We start from the raw sequence: 25318 nt of genomic DNA, 5'->3' as shown, positions 1-25318 counted from the left end.
CCTAGCAACTCTCCTATGGATACTATTTTTGCACAGTCTCTTTCTTATTCTGGTATCGTGAACACTGACCTTAACTGAGGCAAGTAAGTTAAGTAATTACATGTTAATCTGGGGTCTTTTGTGACCTCCTGGTTGTGTTTTCAATGCGCTGTTGGAGGAATTTTAGCAGGCTGGGAAGGTTCACTACTGTTGCAATTTTTTCCATTTGTAGGTAATGTCTCTCACTGTGGTTCGCTTGAGTCCCAGAGCCTTAGAAATGGCTTTGTAACCCTTTCCAGACGATAGACATCAATTTCATTGATGTTTAGATTCAACAGGGCTAGCAGTAATCATGCCTAGGTTGTGTCTATTAAAATTGAACCCAGTTATGAGTTAAATTTGGTTAATTGGTTCATTTAATAACTAAGGGGGAATTACAAAGATGTAAACGAGCAAAGGCACATAATTGCAATATCCATAATGAATTCTGGCATAAACCCTTACAATACCTATATCCAAATACTTCTGAAAAGTTGTCCGCTTCACCTTTAACCAATGTTATGTATTCTTTTGGGCTATCTGACTGCATTCCCGAGCAGTAAACCTAAAAAAAAAGAATAATCAGAATAAATGTTGGTACACACAACGCAAGTTAAGATGCATGTTTAAATGTAGCATACCTTTACTTTCCTGTTATTAATGCTCAATGTGTATTCACCATCTGCCTGAATATTATTCGTTAGACGTATTTCCTTGCAGCTTTTAAAGTCACCTTAAAATGTTAAAAACACACATTACCAGGGTAAAATAATTATAAAAATAAAAGCAGTACAAAACTTAAACTCATATTAATTTATCATGACGTTAAAAATTCTGTATTCACAGCAATAAAATCTCTCCAGAAAATACTATATAAGTGTGAGTGACCTCAATTATTGGGCGCCACTAGATTTCACCACCTCAAGCAAAAAGAAGGCCAGCCAGGAACATATGTGGCACATTCACACCTATATGTCATAATATATTGGATTTATGGCTTTAATACATTTGGAAAACCTTAACCTCCTTATGCCACATGGGTCATCATCCCTTTCTATTCTTTTGTATTGTTATTTACAGTTGTTTGCCTTAATTAATTATAATAATGCATTGTCTTCTAAATAAATGATAATTACAAAGATGATCCTAAAAGTAATAACCAATAAAGCTGCCCCCCCCTCAAAAAAATAAATAAAGGCAAACTTATATAGAGCAATAGCTCACAGAAATGTAAACTCTCTCACATCTCGGATGAGTTACATGATTCTTTATATTATTTAGTATACCAATACAAATGTCCACATAATGAGTTTTGTTGCTATAGTTATAATTGCAAGAGTCAAACACAAGGGGGTGACACATGACCCTAGATTATTGCATCCTAGGTAGAATTATACGTGAGGCTGCTTTTCTTGTGATATACAAAAATGCAACAAATCATAATTTGCATGTGACATTGAAAGGTCAGTGAAGGACCCAACATCATATAAAATTTAATTTAATCTACGGTTTACTGGTGAAAGTTGAATCTCAAGAGAATGGATGAATGGCTACCTATGCCAAGCAATTTTGTTTTAATAGCAATACCAAACCATATAAAGATCTTGTGGGTCCTGTTTAGATTAAGATTTGCAACAGCACGTACATGAGCGGTTCATTATTAATAATGGGGTGCCGAGATGCCGTTATTAATAATTTATGAGTAGTATAGTGGCCCCCCTGGTATAGAGTATGGACCTTCCACTAGTAGCCATATGATTCATAGCATTGCTTGCAGTTCTGCTCCTCATTTTGCTATTTTAGCATTTGATGAAGCCCAAATCTAGTCGCCTAATCTAGTCAAGTTGCTTACTAGGGTGATTTTTGGTAGGCAAAGGTATGGGGTTGTGTTTAAATAGCTGTTGATCCACACTTTTGGATTTATTAAGAAATAATATTAACATATTAACAAATTATTATAGTTAAGGAATATATATATATATATATGTTCACAACAAAGTACAAAGAAAACATGCACTTTTAGTTTAACTTGTTCAAAAATACTTGATTCTTAATTATTCATATTCAAAAAGCCTGTGTAATACATCAGTTAGGACTCATCCCCCAAAAGTCTGCTTTTTTTTTCTCTCCCAGAGGTGTTAGTGACATCCAAACTCAAACACAACAGCAATTCTATTAAATAACAATTCTTAGATAGTGTGAAAACATTTTATGTCAAATCATAGCTACTTACAGCTATTAGACTGGCATGTCTTTCTGGAAGGAGGCTTCACATGGGAAGGACAGAGATCGCTAGGAGAACTGCCATCCGTCATGCATACCACCCCTCTCTCCATCATCCCAACGCCACATGTTACAGAACACTGTTCAGAGATTACAATCAGATGTCTTCTTTCAAGCATAAGGACCAGCATGTGTTTATAGTACGCAGCATTTTGAGATATTTTTTAATTACAGTAAAACATTTATTATTAAATTATTATTATTATTTATTAGTTTATATTAACAATAATAACAAACAAAGCAAATGCATTTAGCATGGTAACATTTTGAATGCATATATTGGATTGTAAGTTTTCTCTTTTTCAGGCATATAATACGCGTAACGACTCTATACCTTTATAAAATTCTTAATATAACCACAGTAAAATACCATACCAAATTACAAAGAGCAAGTTAAGGTCATAAAAAGAACATAGCATATACATGGATCTTATAGTCATATACACATACTTTAGTTTGTATTTTAAAACTAACCTTGCTCCATTTTCCAATTTTCCAAGAAACGGCTTGCACACAGCTCTTTCCTTTACAAGTATGATCCAGCAACCAAGGGCGAATAGGACACCTCTTATAGACGACGGAGCGAATACCAGCCTTATACGTGCTGTAAGTAGAAGGCACTTTTTTGCAATATGTTATTTTTTTCTTGTAACCAAACCAGCACACACCTGTACACTGAAAAACAAGGAATGGAGGGTATTGGAAAAAAAGATAACCCTTAGTACTGCTAAATCATACAATATCAGGCCAATAAGACTTGCCAACTTCAACTAAAGGCTCTACAATAACAAATGGTCATAAGCGGTTTAGAAGATATAATACTATTTGAATCAATGAGCTGCCAAGAAAGAGGATAGGTTGGATTAAAAGTAACTGAATAGCAACCCTCCTATAGATTGCAATGGAGAATATCAGATTGGAAAAAGAGATACATTGTTCCAAATTTAATAACGTAGATAAAACATAACTTTTCGGATCTCTTCTTTTTTTTTTTTTCTTTTTCAAGATTGCTGTTCACTTACTAATGATAGATTTTTCTTTCATGTTGAATCCAGCCCAAGGTTTAATATGTTCACACATATCTGAGATAATAATAGATCTGGACTGCAGAGAAAGCATGCTTTACAGGGGTCACACAATTAGGCTTATGAATGGCGGCCTAACAGAAACTCTTAAATTCCGTTAACCTTGCAGCCAAAAATGCTCTGTAACCAGGAATGTGTAAAATAAGATCTGGCCATCAAGTTCATTCACTTAGAACAATCTTCATGTAAAAGAAATCACTAGGGCCAAAGTAAATGTACTTTTGTGATGGTCTTTAAATAAAGACTATGCCAGAATAGGGATAAATATGATGGTTCATAGGATGAGAAACTGTAGAATAAGAAGTCATAATCTAAGACTAGAGTCTGAGGCCTAGATATATTGTCAGGAGGTTTTACTATACTGAAAGGTTAGTAGAGGTTTACACAAGAAGGTTTGGACATAAAGCTTGGGGAGACCAAGGACTGCTTAAGGTTTGAATCAGGAACAATAGGCAGACAATATGTGCAAAATGGTTCCTATCTGCCATCAAATTCTAGAATTCTATGATATGTACCTAAGTGATACAAACTGTGCATGTACCTGTGACATATCTTCAGTGACCACCATGTACTTGCAGGGAACATTCTTGCATGTCTTAGTAGCTGGTGGCTTGGTAGCAGGGTCACAGTATGCATCATTCACAGATCTCCCACTTTTGTCAACACATTTCACCTTCCTTCTGGACTCCCCATCCTTGCATTCTGTTGAACACTAAATTATATAAGGGTGGAATGGTTGTATGTTTACTGTTATATTTACAAACCACCTGGAACACACACACACACACATATATATATATATATATATATATATATATATATATATATATATATATATATATATACCAAACTATGGAGCACAATATAAATCTGTTCTTCCCTTTTCTGTTCTCCTTCATTTAGGACCATGATTAATCAATTTAATAGTATACTATGATTATTGTTTAACAATTGAAATATGGAACGCTTTGTGTTAAAAATATATATTTTCCACATTGCTTAAACACATTACATTAATAAAACTATTAACAGTAAAATAAGTAAAGGGTAAATCCTTACACCAGGCCATGCATCTGCAACCCAATGATAATAGATACATTCAGGTAGCTGACAGTATTTTTGACTGTCAGGGCGAATACTATGGTTGCAAAATGTATCTTTCATTCTTCCGTGACCTTTTTTCCTACAATAAACATCTCTGTGCTGGGTCCCCACACCACATGTCACTGAGCACTGAAAATGCAAAGGGAAAAAATGGCACTATTAGTTTAAATGTAAAATGGATTAGTCACCCAAAATCTGTAATTTTCGACATAGCATTAAAGTGTCAATATGCTGCCATTAACATATACTTAGTAATAGATAAATTATTATTATTTTTTCTTTCTATAATAGATGTGAAAGCAGCTAAATATTATGCAAGATAGAAGAAATATCTTGTGTGCTGTGTGTGACCATATTCATAATGAAACCCAATAATAATACTAAGCAGTAAGTTCATGCCATGATTTAGGTACAAGCTAAAGATTTATCACTCAATTTTTGGACCCTAATTTATTTCTCCCTATAAAGATGGCGAGACGTAGATACCTCATTCCATTTTCCAGCCTTCCAAGAGGGGCATCTGCCATTTCTACAAATTTTCTCTGTACGAGGTTTCCGTAAATGTTTGCACTTCTCATCAACCACTACTTGTTGACCTTTGGTAACACAGGATACAGTGCGATATTTTACTCCTTTGCCACAGGTGACAGAACACTGGAATGGATAAACATATACTCAGTAAATACAGTCTACTTAAAAAAAAACCACAAATGAGAAACTAAGAACCATAACTGAGAAACTTTCACATTTGTATATGAAGGTTTATATCTCAAGTCTTGTCTCAAGACAATAAATATACAATTCTCAATTACAAATCACAACAAAAACAACCAAGGTGTTCTAAATAAAAACAATTAGAATTTAGCCATCTACTACACGTGAAATAGGGTGATTGTTACTTTTAAAATGTTTTCTTTATCATAATTTACCATAAGTACAAATAATACTTTCCACGGGTAGCATATGTTAAAGGACCTTAGAAAAATAGTTCCTCCTAATTTCAGCGCTTTATAAAGTTGCTGTTGCTCACAGACATGCAAGTACCCTACATGCTAAAAAGAAGGAAGAATTTACCCATGTAAGTAATATTACACATAATACTATACTTAAGTACAGTATAGTGATACAGTATGTATGTATAACACCAGAAAAAATTGAACAATAAATAAATTCACAGATGTTGATTAGGAGTAAATTGGATAAGCTATATACCCATGTGATGACGCATCAATTTTGGCGTAGCTGTTTAATAATTTTAATTTTTTTCTCTTTTCAAGACATCAAAATACTGTGACATGTAAACCACCAAGAAAAACAACCCTAGAAAGTATATTTGTAGTGTGGACGATGGAGAGTCTGTAAGTTTTATGTAGCTGAAGGAGCAACTGACCCCTTCTGTGTTTTAGTCCTTGGTAACAAATAAGGTGGGTGGATGCCAGAGGAAGATAGGAGTTCCCCAAAGAGAGAAAGGAACAACCACCCTTAAGAAGATCCCAGTACCCACCAAACTATCCATGAAGGCCAACAGGAAAAGCCTAGGAAGTAACTATAGAGGACGCTAACTGTCAAGGTGCGGAAGAGCAAGGCAGATTAGTACGACAAAACAGAAAACAAAGGTTTCCGAGCAAACAGGGTGTTGGAACCCAGAGTCAACAACTTCCTCAGCATCAGTACTGTGTGGACCCAGAACACCCTAAAACGCAAGATGGTAAAGAGACCAGTTGTTGCTACTGCAACATCAACTGAAAACACAACAGCTCTCAAACCTAAGTATGGTGGAGCAAGTAATATCAGATTAGCAACTCTACTGCTATCTGGTCTTATAAAAAATATTGAAGTTTCCAGCAATAGAAATGAACAAATATTTGGATCTGAAGACTTCTTTTGTTATTGGTTATCAGCAGGCCCGGACTGGGACAAAAAATAGGCCCGGGCATTTCAGACTGAGCAGCCCATTTTTATGAAAAAACATATATGTACATACATATACATAATACTTGGTCATTCAACATGGGAAGCCTGAAGCCACAATTTAGTGCGACTAATCCTTGAAATAAATATTATAGAGTAAATATCACAATACCTTATCTTTTCCACTATTTCAGGGTGATTTCAGGGCCTTGAATGTTTTGTCCCCTGAAGTCACTACAAATTCAGGAGGGCATTTTATCTCTGGATAAGTTAAAATGAAATAGTTCCTACTGTAAATTAAGGAAACAAATAACCAAACACACACACCAGGACAGGCTTTTTCCACACCGACGCCCAGACACACACACACCAGGACAGGCTCTGCCCCACCGACACCCAAACACACACCAGGATAGGCTCTGCCACACCGACATCCAAACACACACACACCAGGACAGGCTCTGCCACACCGACACACACACATACACACACACACACCAGGACAGGCTCTGCCACACTGACACCCAAACACACACACACAACAGGACAGGCTCTACCACACTGACACCCAATCACAAACACCAGGACAGGCTTTGCTACACTGACACCCGCATCCGGAGGGTTTCCACAGACGGTTTCACTCAGCCTGCCTCTGGCAACTTTGCCACCAAAACAGCCTGCCTGTGGCAACTTTGCCACCAAAACAGCCTGCCTGTGGCAACTTTGTCACCAAAACAGCCTGCCTGTGGCAACTTTGCCACCAAAACAGCCTGCCTGTGGCAACTTTGCCACCATAACAGCCTGCCTGTGGCATCTTTGCCCCCCCTTACACATCCATGCTATCACACACACATATTCATTCAATTGTTCACAAATATTTATTCACTAATTCACAGATAATCATTCACTCATTCAGATATTCATTCATACATTGATACTCATTAATTCCCTCATTCAGATACTCATTAATTCCCTCATTCAGATACTCATTAATTCCCTCATTCAGATACTGATTTACATATACTCATTCACAAACATTCATTCACTCACTCCTTCACAGATACTCATTAATTCACTCTTTCATTCAATCTCACATACACCATACAGCCTCCCTCACCCCCTTACCTGAACCGATGATGCACGCGCCGCTCGCAGACTTCCGCGGATCTGCACAGGGGAAGCAGACGCACAGCAGGGTCATGTCCCCCTGGCCGTGGAAGGGACGCTGCTCGTGCGCGTCTGCCGGTCCTGACTGGGCCTATTTTAAGGTAGGGGCCTGGAGCTGCAGCTCCATTAGTCCCTAAGTAAATTCGGCCCTGGCTGGCCCGGCCGCGGCCCTGCTCCGGCCCGGTCCACCGGGCAAATGCCCGGTGTGCCCGATGGCCTGGTTATCAGTGTAAAATGATTTATATTCTAGTTTACTTATCTCTAAATTGTTGAGTTTTGCAAGTATCTACTGTGTTTGTGTGTATATGTATATATATATATATATATATATATATATATATATATATATATATATATATACACATACACTGCTCAAAATAATAAAGGGAACACTTAAACAACACAATGTAACTCAGTCAATCACACATCTGTGAAATCACACTGTCCACTCAGGAAGCAACACTGATGGACAATCAGTTTCACATGCTGTTGTGCAAATGGGACAGACAACAGGTGGAAATTATAGGCAATTAGCAAGACACCCCCAATAAAGGAGTGGTTCTGCAGGTGGTTACCGCAGACCACGTCTCAGTTCCTATGCTTCCTGGCTGATGTTTTGGTCACTTTTGAATGTTGGCGGTGCTTTCACTCTAGTGATAGCATGAGACGGAGTCTACAATTCACACAAGTGGCTCAGGTAGTGCAGCTCATCCAGGATGGCACATCAATGCGAGCTGTGGCAAGTGGGTTTGCTGTGTCTGTCAGCGTAGTGTCCAGAGCATGGAGGCGCTACGAGGTGACAGGCCAGTACATCAGGAGACGTGGAGGAGGCCGTAGGAGGGCAACAACCCAGCAGCAGGACCGCTACGTCCGCCTTTGTGCAAGGAGGAGTAGGAGGAGCACTGCCAGAGCCCTGCAAAATGACGTCCAGCAGGCCACAGATGTGTCCACTCAAACGGTCAGAAACAGACTCCATAAGGGTGGTATGAGGGCCCGACGTCCACAGGTGGGGGTTGTGCTTACAGCCCAACACCGTGCAGGATGTTTGGCATTTGCCAGAGAACACCAGAATTGGCATATTCGCCCTGGCGCCCTGTGCTCTTCACAGATGAAAGCAGGTTCACACTGAGCACATGTGACAGACGTGACAGAGTCTGGAGACGCCGTGGAGAACGTTCTGCTGCCTGCAACATCCTCCAGCATGACCGGTATGGCGGTGGGTCAGTAATGGTGTGGGGTGGCATTTCTTTGGGGGGGCCGCACAGCCCTCCATGTGCTTGCCAGAGGTAGCCTGACTGCCATTAGGTACCGAGATGAGATCCTCAGACCCCTTGTGAGACCATATGCTGGTGCAGTTGGCCCTGGGTTCCTCCTAATGCAAGACAATGCTAGACCTCATGTGGCTGGAGTGTGTCAGCAGTTCCTGCAAGAGGAAGGCATTGATGCTATGGACTGGCCAGCCCGTTCCCCAGACCTGAATCCGATTGAGCACATCTGGGACATCATGTCTCGCTCCATCCACCAACGCCACGTTGCACCACAGACCATCCACAACCTCATCAGGAGCATGCCCAGGTGTTGTAGGGAGGTCATACGGGCACGTGGAGGCCACACACACTACTGACATTGTGACTTGTTTTAAGGACATTACATCAATGTTGGATCAGCCTTTAGTGTGGTTTTCCATTTTGATTTTGAGTGTGACTCCATATCCAGACCTCCATGGGTTGATAAATTTGATTTCCATTGAGGATTTTTGTGTGATTTTGTTGTCAGCACATTCAACTATGTAAAGACGCAAGTATGTTACACGATTAGTTCATTCATTCAGATCTAGGATGTGTAATCTTAGTGTTCCCTTTATTATTTTGAGCAGTGTATATATATATATATATATATATATATATATATATATATATATATACACAGAAATAAGAACACCAAGCTTAAGAAAACCATTAAATCATCAAAGTCACTACAAAATGTTTCCAGACACCATCCAAGAGACTGGCACTGAAATCCATTTTACCATATTTTATACGATGTGCTAGGAGGCAGATACCATAAACATTCACAGAACTCCTCCAAGCACAGTCCTCCCTTCATAGGGCGGTAACATTGCTGCTGCAAGAGACATTAAACATTGCATGCTCTAAAAATTCACTAACATAAAGCTCAGCTGGAAAGACTATAAAGGTATGGTAAACTTTTACATATGGCTACAGGTCGGACACAGAATATACAGTATGCATATTGTGGGCTTTATTTGTTTATGGGTTTTATTATGGTTTTTTTCATAATAAAGAACATAATGTCCAACTAGTTAGTCTACTTAATTCTAATACATAGATGGAAATGTATTTGATGTAAGAATGGTGTGATTATAGATATACCTATATTTTTATTACGTTGTCCTTATTATGTTTTTTATGTAATTTTAGTTTTAGGCTGCATTCTTACACTTACCACAGACATTAAACAATTCAGCCATAAGCTAGGGATATCTTTTTCTATTCCAGATGTACTGTTTAAGTAAAACTTTAGAACATTTTCCACCTAATGACATACAAATCTAAATACTACACAATACCTTAATAAAACACAATTTCAGCATGTAGAGCTCTGGTAGCTCACATTTATTTATCAATTGTATTTTCCAGTAACTGAAAAAGTTACATTATTAATTAAAATATTTAACTTTTAGATGAACAATGCTTTCTATTACTCCTGTACTTTATATAAAAACACTTGCCTTTAAATAATTTTCAGTTGTTCATACCAGAATACTCTGATTGAAATGTTATTCTTACATTATTTTTAAATATATTTACGATTAAATATTTTAACAACCTTGTAACCTTGATAGGAACATACTTTTACAGAGAAGTTTCTGCCACACCCTTAAGAACACAACATTTTATGGCACTTCTCTTTTAATAGTCTGTATAAAATAAATAGATCTCAATGATCAACCTTGAAATATAGCAGGTATATTAGGCATTTAATTGATCATGTACAGCAATGTTCTGAATACATTTATTATCGAGTAAGCAGTTTAAGAATGATAAATGCTAAAGCACATAGAACCCTATTAAACAAATGCTGAAATTAAAATAAATATGCAATTTCAATTAACATGGATTTTAAATGGAAATCATTTTTCATAATTTTGTTTGAGTAGATTGTGCTGTTTTTACGCGTACAAGTATGTTATTCCGGTAGTGTAAATTGAAGGAAAAGAAATGAATACTGCAATAAAATATAATACCTTTTTATTGGACTAACATTCAATTTTAAGGGCAAGCTTTTGAGGCTATCAACCTCTGTTTAGCAAGTATTGCTTTTGACTTGATAAAGGGAGGTTGATACTCTTAAAAGCTCACCATTAAACTGGAATGTTAATCCAATAAAAAAAGTCTTATTTTATATAACTGCTGTTATGGTACTGGTTTAACACATTCTATGTTTTCTCCATAAACAATATATAGAGAAATATTGGGAAGAATATATATATATATCTTGATAAAAGCCCCATCAAGTTTACATCTGTGGTACCTACTATGTGACAACAAATAGTTTTTCATCTCCAGCAGAATATATATTCTAATTGTAATTTGTAAATATTTTAAGTCATTTGAAGCAAATATGCTAAGCTTTACAAATATGTTTTCTGGTTGATGTACAATAATTCATGTGCATTTTAATCATTTTGTAAGCATCTGATTTTCTGAGACCTGTGAAAACTCCCAGATTGCACTTTAAGAGACAACGGGATGTGGTTCATTAATATGCATTGGAGTTATTTAAGATGAAACATTTCACCTCATCATCTTAATTATGAGGTATGAAGGGTCAACCCTGATGAGATGGGCAGAACTGACCATGAATATATGTCACCTGACATTGTTTAGTATGCAGTATGAGGAGTTTATAAAAGAAAATTCCATGGGTCACATCTACTATATAGAGACTGGTCTGTACAGAGCCGGCCTTAGGTGTTGTGGCGCCCTGTGCGGACTACTCCTCTGGCGCCCCCCCCCCTCACTACCCCCCCCCTCTGCCCCTTCAAACTACCCCCCCTCAAACTACCCCTCCCCTCTGCCCCTTCAAACCAACCCCCCTGCCCCTTCAGGCTACCCCCCCCCTCTGCCCATCAAACTAACCCCCCCTCTGCCCCATCAAATTACCCCCCGCCCCTTCAAAGTACCCCCCCTCTGCCCCTTCAAACTATACCCCACACACACACACACACTTACCTTGTTACCGGAGTCCTGCGGTGAAAGCGGGAGGCATCCGTCTTCTCACTCTGCCGTGGTGCCGGCATTTCATGTTGAGCAACATGAGAAACCGGCACAGCGACGGAGTCACGGAGAGTAAGGGGCGCCGAGCGGTTGCTGAGAACTTCACGAGCAACCGCTCAGCGCCCCTGCCCGGGACTTAGATTAACCCCTTAATGACAATTGCCGGTCCTGGCACGGCACGGAAAAGCATGTGCTTTACGACAATTGACGTGCCAGGACCGGCACGTCTTTAAACGGGTGCAGAAAGCGATCTACTATCGCTTTCTGCACCCAAAAAGCGTTGCTGAATGCCTCGACCTCGAGGCATTCAGCAACGCCGCGATCGGCACGAAGGGGCCATCTCTGGCCCCTCCACGGGGCGTCAACATCCGCCATACTTTGTATGGCGGCGGACGCCCGTTTTAAAAGCGTTTAGGAGGCGATCGTCGACTTAAATGGTGTCGCTGGAATGCCTCGATCAGGAGGCATCCAGCGACACCAAACACTAACCTTTTGATGGGCTGTGACCGCTCCGGAGAGCGGTCACAGCCGCAGCTGCCGGCAATCTTCGCCATCAAGGAAGATGGCCGCCGTCCTGTAACAGGAACCACAAATTTTAAAAGTTCGCTAGATAGTCCAGACCATCTAGAGAACTTTGGCTCCACTTGCAGGTTGAATACAGGTACTGCATTCACCATGCAAGTCAATGGAGCCCAGCTTTCTAATCACAGTGTGATTAGTAAAAATAAATTAAAAAATAAAATAAAATTAATAATAATTGGAAAAAAATAGTAAAAAAACAGTAAAATGTAAAAATCATTTCCCACTGATGTCACTATCAGGGGAACCTCCAAGTTGAAAAAAAATTTTAAATTTTTTTTTAAAAAAAATAAAAAAAAATATATATATATATAAAAAATATATTTTTGTGAGCAAGTCCTAAAATTAGCATATTAGCTTAAAACAATTCTCGCATGGAAAGAGTTAAAATACTGGCATATTAAATGCCCGTGGGGTGTCTACTTTTAAAAAATGTATGATTTGATGGGGTAAATTGAATGGGCCAGGTTCAACAACGTCCCAATTAACACGGGGGGAAGGATGGCCACACATCTAATTTCCAATTAGAAAAATGCACACGTACCAAATGTGGCCTTTTAGTTCCCCCAAAAAATGACACACCCATGCATGTGGGGTATCACTGTACTCAGGAGATGTTGCTGAACACATTATGGGGTGTCGTGTGACAGCGGCATATACCAGGAGCTGTAAATTCATACATAAAGTAGGTGTGTGTGGGAAAAATACACACACAAAAATATTACTGCAAACTTTGAAAAAATGCTGGTGGTAAAATATGTGCATTCAAAGAGTTAAAATACCAGCATTTAAAATACCCTGTGGTGTCTAGTTTTGAAAAATATATGGTTTTGTTGGGCACACTGAAATGGCCTGGCTCAAAGATGTACCAAATAGGGCATGGGCAGTGGATCCCAAATGCCAAAGTTCAACATTGAAAAAAGCGCATGCCCCAAATGTGGCCCTTTTGCCCCAAAACAGCCAGGCAAAATCATTCATGTGAGGTATCGCTGTACTCAGGAGATGTTGCTGAACACATATTGGGGTGTTTTGTGATAGTGACATATACGAGAACATTTTAATTCATACCTGAATTAAAATGTGTGTGGAAAACCAAATGCAAAAAAATGACTACCACAAAGTTTGACAAAGACTGGTGGTAGATATGGTGCATGGAAAGAGTTAAAATACTAGCATTTGAAATACCCTGGGGTGTCTAGTTTTCAAAAATATATGGGTTTATTGGGCACACTGAAATGGCCTGGCTCAAAGATGTACCAAATAGGGCATGGGCAGTGGATCCCCAAATGCCAAAGTTCAACATTGAAAAATGCGCATGCCCCAAATGTGGCCCTTTTGCCCCCAAACAGCCAGGCAAAATCATTCATGTGGGGTATCGCTGCGCTCAGGAGATGTTGCTGAACACATATTGGGGTGTTTTGTGATAGTGACATAAACTAGAACATTTTAATTCATACCTGAAGTAAAATGTGTATGACAAAACAAATGCAAAAAAATGACTACCATAAAGTTTGACAAAGACTGGTGGTAGATATGGTGCATGGAAAGAGTTAAAATACTAGCATTTGGAATACCCTGGGCTGTCTAGTTTTCAAAAATATATGACTTGATGGGGTAAATTGCATTGGCCGGGTTCAAAGATACCCGAAATGGCACATGGGGGGAAGAATTACCAGATTTGGAAAAAATGGCTTTGAAATAGCAAAACGCTACCTGTACTTATTGCCCCATAATGGGTAGAAAAAAGCAAAAAAACATAAAAACATTGGGTATTTCTAAACTCAGGACAAATAGTAGAATCTATTTAGCAGGTTTTTTCATTACCTTTTATAGATGAGTAAAAGATTTTTCAACTAAAAGTTAGAAACAGTCATTTTTTTCTAAATTTTTCACCATATTTTATAATTTTTTTAATAGTAAATAATATGATACAATCAAAACAATGTCATCTAAAGAAAGCCCTTCTTGTCCTGAAAAAAACAATATCTAATGTGTGTGGGTTCAGTAAACGGGAAAGAAGAAAATTACAGCTAAACACAAGCAGCGCAGAAATGTTAAAAAGGCCATTGTCACAAAGGGTACAAAAAGTAAAATCAGCCTTTGTCTCGAAGGGGTTAAAGCATTGGGGTTTTTTTGTTTTGTTTTTTTAAACTTTATTTAATATGAATGCTGTTAAATAAAGTTAAAACAAAACAAAAAAACCCCTGATGTTTTAAGTTAAGTCCCGGGCAGGCGCCCCTGCTACCATGGCGCCCTGTGCGGTCGCACAGGTCGCACACCCCTAAGGCCGGCCCTGGGTCTGTAGACCTCTCAGATGTGAAGCTACCATACAGATATAGAATTTGACAGCAGATAAGAACCAATCTGCCCATCTAGCCTACCCGTTTTCCCAGATGTAAAGACTTAATCAGTTCTTGGTCTCGTCTTGATTCAGGATAGCTTTATGTCTATCCTATACATGTATATGTATCCCTTTCCCCACCCTCAGGTATTTGCTGTGCAGGAGTGGTGTTCAGCCACATGAGATCTTTCCATGTGCATGAGCAGACTGCATGGGCAGCGCTGATCACAAAGCCACTGTGGCTATAATGTTCTCACCTTCGGACATTGAAACCAATGTGTCGTAACCACATTCTTATAGCTATGCTTATGTATATATTCAGGTGGTTGGTACATAATCTAACATCAGATTATTAGTCCATGTCATCTATTAAAGTGGAAACGCAGATCATTTCTACTTTGTGATCAGCCTGGTTCATGCCTGGTATTACAGCCCATCTTTACACTGTCCTGTACAAAATGCGTGATACACCTATCAACCATAACATTATGACCACCTGCCAAATATTGTGTAGGTCCCCTTTTTGTTGCCAAAACAGCCCTGGCCTGTCGAGGCATGGACCCCAGTAGACCTCTGAGGGCGTGCTGTGGTATTTGGCACTAAGACATTAGCAGCAGGTCCTGTAAGTTGCGTAGTGGGGCCTCCTGGTGCCATTTGTCCTCCAGGTAAGCGACACACATGCACCTGGGCATCCACATGAAGAAAACATGATTTATCATACCAGGCCACCTTCTTCTATTGCTCCGTTGTCCAGTTCTTATCCTCACATGCCCATTGTAGGTGGTTTCGGCAGTGGACAGGAGTCAGCATGGGTACCCTGACTGATCTGCAACTATGCAGCCCCAGTGTGATGCACTGTGTGATCTGACACCTCTATATCAATTTGAGGTACAGTAGCTTGTCTGTTGGATTTGACCACATATGCCAGCCTTTGCCCCGCTATGTGCATCAATGACCCTGTCGCCAGTTTACCGCTTTTCTTTCCTTGGACCACTTTTGATAGGTACTGACCAATGCAGACTGGGATCACCCCACAAGAGCTACAGTTTTGGAGATGCTCTGACCCAGGTGTCTAGCCATCACAATTTGGCCCTTGTCAAAGTCGCTCAGATCCTTACGCTTGCCCATTTTTCCTGCTTCTAACACATCAACTTTGAGGACAAAATGTTCTTGCTGCCTGATATATCCCACCCACTGTGATAATGTTATGGCTTATCGAAGTAGTTCTGTGCATTGAAGTGGAATGCAACAGGTAGGCAGCCCTAAAGTATGAAGTTTCTTATGATAGATTTTGCCTTTGTTTTGCAGTCAACAGTCTGGATTAAAGAAACATCAAAAAGAAGCAATCATCATGCTACTAGCACCATAAATTTGTTTATATTTCAAAGTCCACCAAAAAAGCGGCATAATAAATATATACCTTTTTGTGTATTGTCTTTCTTTCAGTGGATGATATTTAATCCAATCAGGTCCTCAGTAAGTATTAATCTCCATTGTATGGTAGATACCACCATTGCTGGAGTAAGGATTTGCTAGGTAAATATTAAAGTTAAGTATATGCATAATAGATGGGTGCTGTCACCTAGAACATCTTGATAACAGAATGGCAAAGAAAATAATAAGAAATAAATTATAATTTGTCACAGGGGCTTACCCCCTCTTAAAATGTAAAAACACTCACAAAAAAATCAATGTGTGCAAGAATAGACTTCCCTGCTTTATCACAGCATTTATCTTCCCTTACTGCATCCCATGGACTTGGTTACTTGTTCTCTGGTGATCTAGTAAGGTGTTTTCATGAGGTGATACATAATGACACTCTGCAAAGTGGATTTGTAGGAGATGTTGAGTGCCAGTGCGTGGCATCACAGGGGCTCAACGTGTTACAGCACAGACTTGTCACACAGATAGAGCAGAGTACAGACGCACACAGACCTATGAGTCTGTAACGCAGTTGCAGGTCTGAAAGTTACCTTCTTGACGCTGGAGGTATGGCACCCAGGGTTGACCTTAGGTGATAGGATACCCTGTATGGGCCAAGCCTGTGGCCCTCACACCCAGAGTCCATTTTGTCCCCTCCTTCACTGTGCTACACCCCTCTTTTTGTTCCCCCATGTAGTTCAGATATAGATCAAATAAATAACACAAAGAATCATAACATTGCAGGTATAGAGCAACTAAATAACACACAAACCTAGCCTTGCAGGTATACATCAATTGAAAAATCACATGCAAACTCAACGTTGAACCAAATAAATAATGCATGGATTGGAAACCCTAAATTGCAAGCATAGATCACAGGTCACATACCCCAAAGGCAAGCCCTGGCACCCATATTGCACACATGGGATTTGCTCAGCACCCAAACTACACACATAGCACTTGTCCCAGCACCCAAATTACATCCACGGGACTTGCCCAGCACACAGATTACATCCACAGGACTACATCCCCAGCACCCTGATTGTGTCTACATATTTGCATTCCCTTAGACATACTTGTCCTAACACACAAGCACTTTCAAAACACAAACACACGCTCTCCCCTTTCTCCAAACTTCTCACATTATCTCTGCTCTTTCTGTCCATGTCTCTCCTTTCTTATTACCCCATTTATATTTCCCCTTCCCTCTATCTCATCTCTCCCTTTTCTACCTCTTGTAATCTCTCTGCTTTTCTTTGACCTCCTTCTCATATCTGTTCCTCTTTATCTTTTCACAGAAATACTACCACCTACAAACTGGGTGCCCAAAGGTTACCAAACATTAAATTGATAGTATTTCCCATAGATATTAGACCAACAGAAACAGCAAATGAATCCCTTGGGAATATAATGGCAATATATAAATTAATAAATTATAATAATATTGAAACCCTGCACATCTGCAACAGGCATGCAAGAGATAGAAAAGAGTTCTTACCCTTACAGTAATAGTGGTTAAAAAACATTTATATACTTCAGCAAATGAGTACCACAAACTTTAAAGTACACATAAAAATCGATTCACTGACATAGTATTTACAATCTGTATTATGCCTATTTGTAGTTATTAGTAATAATAATATTATTTTAGTTGGTGCTAAACATATATCTTAAATATGAAAGATTCCACAGAATAAATAAGTCCATTTGCCTCTATCACAATGTTATGTGATAACGTGAAATATCCTTAAAATGCTGGTGGATATTAAAGAGGCATCTCACCTTCTTTAATTTTTGGTATCACATTAAAAAAAGATGTTTTCAAAAATATGTTGGTTTTTGTTTTAAAACATCTGTCATGTGCTATAGTGCTATCATCTTAGCCACATCTACTAAAGAAAAAGCTGTCACTGACAAGATTCTATGGAGAAAATATTATCAGTATAATCTCATCAGTTCCACGCTGTGTAGCTGAATGGCAGAAATAAAATGTGGTCACCCTAGCCCATAATGGTAGAGGCGCTGCTTTCATGATGTCTATGCCCCCAAATGGCTTGTCTGCGTCATATTTGCACCCAAACAGCTTATCTGAGCCATCTTTGCTACCAAAAAAAAAAAAAGATGAGTAGAAAAGAAAATACCGGTGGTGCAGAGGGGGCTCATCTGGGTAGGGGGCTCCAGACCATTTGTTTTGTAAGGGGCACAAAAACTACTGATGCTGGCCCAGGAAATGGCAGAATAAGCAAATGCACATTTATATGGTGTGCTGTGTGCATATGTGCCGCAAAGGTCAAACGGGAGACGCGCGGACTCTGCCTCAGTCTCCAGAAGTGTGAGTGTCACAGAGGATCAGAGAGTGCTCCAGTTTTCCAGGTAAACCTTCACTACTTCTAATGCATTATGCGTTATGGCTGCACCTTCAAGACTCTGCCCTTTGTAAACCACCCTCACCAACCCACAAAAAAGACTATCAGCGTTGTCACCCAAAATATTACACCTGGCTACAATGGTGACCATCAGGTCTACAGATAAAGACAGCTACTTTTCAAAATGAAATTAACACACATTAACCACATTTTCTGTTAAACTTAGATAATGTATTAATTGGATTTAATGCTTAAAGAAAGACACAAATAAACATAGCCTGCTTCTACAAAATATTATGTTTCCATTTCTACAGATTCTATGGAGTAAAATGTAATGAAATGTTTTGCAAAGTGAAAATTCTATGGGAAAAAGAGGGTGGTAAAAAGAGAAAGATGAGGAGAGCTAAAGAGAAAGGAGAGATAAAGAGAAATGGAGTGATTGTAGGTAGAAAAAGGAGAGATGAGAAAGAGGGGAAATTGAAATGGGGTAATTTACTTTTTATGAATTTTTTGGATTGTTACTTTTTTTTTTTTTACAAAAAAAAAAACGTTTCACACCTTCTATTAGACAGCAATGATGCAACACTATAGTACAGAACAGTATCTATGCATTCTGTTCTGAAATAATAATAATAAATCCCATTTTATCGCCATACCTATAGGCTAACCTTAGTCATCATGGCTTGTTAGGACAGGCAATCAAGGGGTGCATGTAGATATTTCCCTGGGGTTTATTCCCTAACAGGAGAGTTGGTAGGAGAGTTTGGAGAAGAACAGTGCTTTTAACTCCCCTACTTCATTATTTATTAGATGTGCCAAAATAGCCAGGTTCTCCAGCAAGAAGATTTGAGCTTGCCTTGTACAATGCATAATTCACTGAGTAATGAGACACTGATGAAATCTCCCTTTAAATTAAATTAAAGGGAAATTTTCCCTTTAAATGAGGGTGTTTCCCACCGATGTCAGAGGGAACACCCCTGACGTCAGGGAGACATCCCACTGATGTCAGTTGGAACTCCCACCGACGTCATGGGACCGCCCGCTGACATCAGCGGCCAGTTCTGGCCGCATCCCGCAAGGGAAGGCTCGGGGTAGCCGGAGCCCAGAAGTTCCCAGGTATGGTCATAGGGACGGTTAAGTCAAAACGTTTGGGTTGTAAAAAAAGAGAGGAAGAGAAGAAGAAAATGAAAAAAGCAACTGTGAAAAACGAGGGATATATAACAGTATATGTATATGGAAAGGAGAGGAAAAATTTAGCGTGAGGGATAAAATGTTAGGTGTATATATGTGTGAAGGGTTTCAACTTCCTGCCCATTACTTTTCACATTAGTAAAACTGGCTTACAGAATTCAAAAATAATTTCAGGCAGCTGTGATTATAATGCATCTACTTCTGTTACGTTTAATATTAATACCAGACATAAGTGTCACTAAGGAAATAATTTAATTTAAAACTGTTTCAGAACGAATGATTGAAATCCCTTTCCATAAACTATACCTGGTAACCAGCTGAGACATGGTAAATGATTAATGATTTTGCAAAAAACTATTTTTTATGCAATACATCATTTTAAAAAAATACAGATGCATGAAATTAGAACATTTTCAGCTCATGTTGCATATCCTGTCTTTAAAACCTTATTGATAATATCTTGCAAAAACGCCATAAAAACATAAAATGATATTACCAATGTAGTAGGAACTTGAGAGCTGTGTATAAACACATGTAAAATAAATAATAAAAGTCAATGAACTGAAGGAACTCTATAACAATTGAAATAGCATTCACAGAGATATAATATAGATCCAGAATGCATAATGGACTCTTGTTTGAAATGAAGTATACTGTTATAAAAGGAATGTGTGCATACAGACACTGCCTTGCTGAACACTTTTAATATTTAATCATTGTACTCGTATCACCTAAATGACTTAAAATGTGTTACGTGATGAAGATTTCTAGGCGATAGATTTTGAGCTTTGATGACATCTGTAAATATCACATTCATACTGGCTCCAGTAAGTCTATATAACTCTAAGGCATACATTAGCATTGCTCAATGTCAGACTTCGAGGAATGCAAACATGCCACAATATTTGAAATCTCAAATAAAAATTAATTAAACAACTTGTTTTCAGGCTGGAATGCACAGAATCCAAGAAAGACATGTCACAAGCACAGAAATATAGGCATGAAGTATACAGTAGCTATATAACTATATAATTAATTAGAGATATGGGGCAAACATAATAGATTAGAGAAATAGTAGCCCCTTTTGTGAAGCTCTAGTTATTGGTTTCAAGCAACTTATGGAGTAGGCTCGAACTTTTTTTCCCCTGTTGTAGATGTTATTTCAATTTATGTCAATACCCTTTTGTAAGTGACATAAATAAAACATACAGAAATCATTTTTCTGTATGCCAATATCAGACTGCAGTCTATAGAGGAAACGGAGGATTTTGTAATAATAAAACCTGATGGCAAAAAACATATAAACTGTGAAGAACAGGGACTATTACGATGCATTTCATTTCTGGAAGGACTGGTCCTTGAGTTTCCAAATAGGCAAGGTGACCTGTTTTACCTGGTCCTCCCCCTTGTATATACTTACTTGCTTACATGAAGGAGAACCTCTTTGCGGTATCACCATACCAGTTCACATCATAGGCAACTACCTGGCTTACATATGTGATAGGGCTAGTCCTGCCTTATGTATAATTGTTAATACATCAGAAAATAAAACATAAGCTGTTTAAAACAAATTAAAAAACATATTTGTCAAAATAAAGACAGATGTTAATTAATGACAAGACATGCATTAACGTTTGAGAAAATTTAATATTTTACTAGTAACAACAACAACAACAATTAAAACAATGGTTTTTAAAAATTATTTAATGTTATTTTAACAATTAGGGCGGAATCCATTAAAAAGGGCATATTCACAATGTTAGAAAGTGCGCAACACATTAAATACAGTATACAGACATACACAAGAACACAAACACAAATGTTTTATAGCTTAACAATATATTTTATTTCACACAAAAGGAATGCTACGTCATGTGAATAAGCGAGTTGTGAATGTTGTTAGCGTATTTGTAGAACAGGTATGTTTATTCTCATTCATGTATATTCCACTGGCCGATTGAAAGCAACTAAAACAACAATTCCTTTCACACGAACGAATGCTACGTCATGTGAATAAGCGATTTGTGAATGGTGTTAGCGTATTTGTAGAACAGGTATGTTTATTCTCATTCATATATATCCCACTGGCCAATTGAAAGCAACAAAAACATCCACCATGCAAATACATTTTGTGCCAATACAGGCAGCAGAGTGTGCTGCATGTTTTAATGTATAATGATTCCATAACATTAGCTGAAGCTAATTCTGCAGTTCTCAAGCATCTGACATCTCCTTCATCAGTAAGCATCAAATCAATATATTTTAATGAGTTCCATTTTACATTTGTTAATAAAAACTGGTCGTATAACTCCATAGGCTATACTTTATCTATGATGTGTTCTGTATTTTCATAGCTGCTAAATAAGCTGCTTTAGATGCAGAGATCAGAAAGATCTAGAGATGCATGTACAGTGAACAATTGCCACGATGCTAAGCAATCTAGAAGGCTGGTTCATTTTTATGGGAACCATAGTCTACAGCAGCAGTAATGCCAATACAACCCCAGCACGGTACATACTTTAATATGCATTCTTCACTTATTTATTTATAAAAATATAAATAAATGAAAGATTTACCTGGTAAAAAGGCACTGTCCCCTTTGAATTTTGTAACAGCTTTGGCTGCTTGCAACAGTCAATTAATGGCAGGAAAGCACTCCCTCTGAAATCAACGGGAGTACTTCCAGCACAAAGGGGGGTCTATTTAGACTCCTGGGACGTATTGCGTGAGCCAGCATTGGAGTTGGCTGGTGGTATGTATGCATTTCTACCACAGTACAGTAGAATGAATGGATATATCTGCATTTGCAAAGCAAATAGCTGGGAGATTGAAGATTTGATGGATCCCTCTAGGTATTTGCATGCAAAAAACATACTACGTTAAATGTGACACTCATCTATCATATGCATTATACAGCAAGAGATTGCTGGAGTGTCCCTTTAATCTTGCATAATGAAAGCGCAATGTCACACTTGTAAACGCTAAATTCTGTATCAAAACCTGAGGTATGTTGTAATTAAAGTAAACAAGTAGCATCCCATAAAAGGGTTTAGTATTTCTGGATTAAAAACCCAGTATTCTCAAAACTCCAAAATCTTTTAATATAAAAGGACTTTTTTCAAATATATATATTGTAAATAGAAACTCTTTATATGATTTTAAAAAACATCTATATATGTATTAAAAAAAAACTAACTTTATAAAGATACATTTTCCATTATTTTGTTGTTACTTGCTGTAACATAATAAAATATATGTATAATTTTTACAAAATAACATGTTTAGTGTAGGACCCCAATACTACCGAGATAACTCTTCAATTGAATTACTAAATCAGAGATATCTAATTGAATCCTACATGCTCTACATTACAAAATGGTTAAAAAAATGTTTCATTTAAAAAAAAAAAAAGAAGGCATCATAGACTAGACTCAACTAATACACGGCACACTGGCCAATTAGGGCTTGTGTACTGATTGTCTGAATAGACACAACATACGGATTCATTTACAAGTGACATGTTTGGCTGCTTGATTACTATGCAGTCCTGTCCGGCACAAATTTGCTAAGAAGAATTGTAGAATAAACCCATAAGAGGAGCAGAGGAGGGCTCGGGACATTATATAAATATTGCCTAAAGTGTTTTTTTTACTCCGTGGGGGCAACTATAAAATTATTTAATAAGACTGGATGAAACTTACATTGTTATGCTACCAGAATTTTCTCAGGACCGCTTAACCTATAACTATTTAGTGATGCTATACATCATTTTAAAACGAAATCAGTTTTGGTTTTTGTAATCCTACAGTCATCGTTAACAATTCTCAATTGTCCACCCACAAAAACTAAATTTTTATTTTATAATGAATGATAAACGCTTGCAATAACTTCAATCAGAAGATATATATGTATATATACAGTATGTAATACAAAAAAAATGTAAAATGGATGTTTCAATGCATGTGTCTTTAATTAATCCAAATATTTGTGAAAAAGGGTGACATCGTAAGATTTGTTGATGATGAGGTATTGTATAGGGAGGTACGACAGTTTCCACTTATTATATTTGGGTCTATGCAGTAACACAATTTACTAGTTTATACCAGACCTTATGGAGTTAGAATCTATGTTTTTCATGAGAATGTGACAGTTATATGGTGGAGTAAGTTACGTTTGTCACATAGTTTAGCAGATACAACAAAATATGTGTATGGTTGTTTTAATAAATTGTTATAAAATCGAAGGCACATTTTTTCCAAACAAGTATACAATATAATGTTAAAAATCTCTAAACTATTTAAAATTGCACAAGTTGTTTTCAGCAGGTTGGCAGAAGCCATATAACTTCCCCTGCTGGACGAAGGCTATATCCAATGATGCTGCACCAAGGCAGCATCCCAAGACCTACCTTACCTTCTCTTCTGATGGATACCTGCTTTGTGGAGAGTGTCAGAATATGACATCATATCCCAACATTCCACGTTAAATACTGTGGATGTCTGAACAGACATCTGCACTATAAGTGGGCTTGTTTCAGAGATCTTCAGCCTATAGAGTGGTGCAGTGCATTAAGACTCTTAGTAAAAGTAGTACAGGGGCTTTCCCCTCCCATATCATATAAAACATGCTGGTTTGAAACATATCATCTTTTATACACACACAGCTATTAATAAGGATCTATTAATAATCTAGTGCTCTATTCAGACTACAACCCCTGTGCTACCCTCTTGCATGCACTTTCTTCTTAAAATAGGAATGGACTTGACAGCTGCGCTCTCCACCAACTCACTGCCCTAACTAGATAGCTAGCTGAATAATTTGCTGGTTCTCTGTTTCCAGAAAGTGGAACCTTTCGCTGTTTGGTTCTTGGCTAATTTAGAGAGAAGAATGAGGAAACGAGGTATTTACTAAAGATTATGACATTGGTAATTAAATATATATTTGTATAGTTTGATGGTTGTTCCAGAACATCAGCACTTTGCATCAGCATTTTGTTTAAATTCATTGCACTTCTCAAAGCCCCAACAATAAACTTTTTTTCTTTAGAATTACTATATACTATTAACAGATTATCTCACTAAAACGATAGGCACAGCTATTCACAATATACATATTTATGCTATTAATAAAAAATTATGCAGTTATAGCGTGTTCGGGTAAAGTATTTTGACATACATTTATGTATATACTAACAACCATTCTCACGATGTAAATAAATAAAAAATAATTCACATTTATGAATAGAGTACACATATGACCATAATTAAATAACCACATTATGATCTGCATGTAGGAACCATGGCACAATGTGGGAATATTAAAAACTTCACATTTTCCTGTGTGCATTGTTTGTTAAAAACAGTAGAGAATCTAATGCACACCATTTAAAAATTCTGACATGAAATAATTCAGCTAATTCACCAATTATCTAATATGATTAGATTTTGTGTCCTGCGCCAAACATGTTTTTTAAGTGTAAAACACCTGGTAATAATATGGTAAATGACCAGTGCTTACAGTGACATATAAATGTTGAATATTTAAAAAACA

At 37.8% G+C, this 25318-nt stretch overlaps 1 protein-coding gene across 1 annotated transcript in view; it reads right to left on the bottom strand.

Annotated features, from left to right (window-relative positions):
• Window positions 1-25318, bottom strand: part of LOC149302767 (A disintegrin and metalloproteinase with thrombospondin motifs 20-like) — a 91985-nt gene that overhangs the window by 4750 nt on the left and 61917 nt on the right. Inside the window, exons 29-35 of the mRNA XM_089482023.1 lie at window positions 4977-5144; window positions 4446-4619; window positions 3928-4098; window positions 2776-2976; window positions 2252-2381; window positions 660-751; window positions 489-583 (exon numbers count right to left, since the gene is read on the bottom strand). Of these exons, the coding sequence (XP_089338149.1) occupies window positions 489-583; window positions 660-751; window positions 2252-2381; window positions 2776-2976; window positions 3928-4098; window positions 4446-4619; window positions 4977-5144 (1031 nt within the window). The remainder of the gene's footprint in view (window positions 1-488; window positions 584-659; window positions 752-2251; window positions 2382-2775; window positions 2977-3927; window positions 4099-4445; window positions 4620-4976; window positions 5145-25318) is intronic.

This window comes from Sceloporus occidentalis, unplaced genomic scaffold (assembly GCF_023333645.1).
Source record: "Sceloporus occidentalis isolate IW3139 unplaced genomic scaffold, rSceOcc1.0.p SCAF_17, whole genome shotgun sequence".
NCBI classification, from domain to species: domain Eukaryota; kingdom Metazoa; phylum Chordata; class Lepidosauria; order Squamata; family Phrynosomatidae; genus Sceloporus; species Sceloporus occidentalis.
This window is presented reverse-complemented; position numbering and strand designations above follow the sequence as displayed.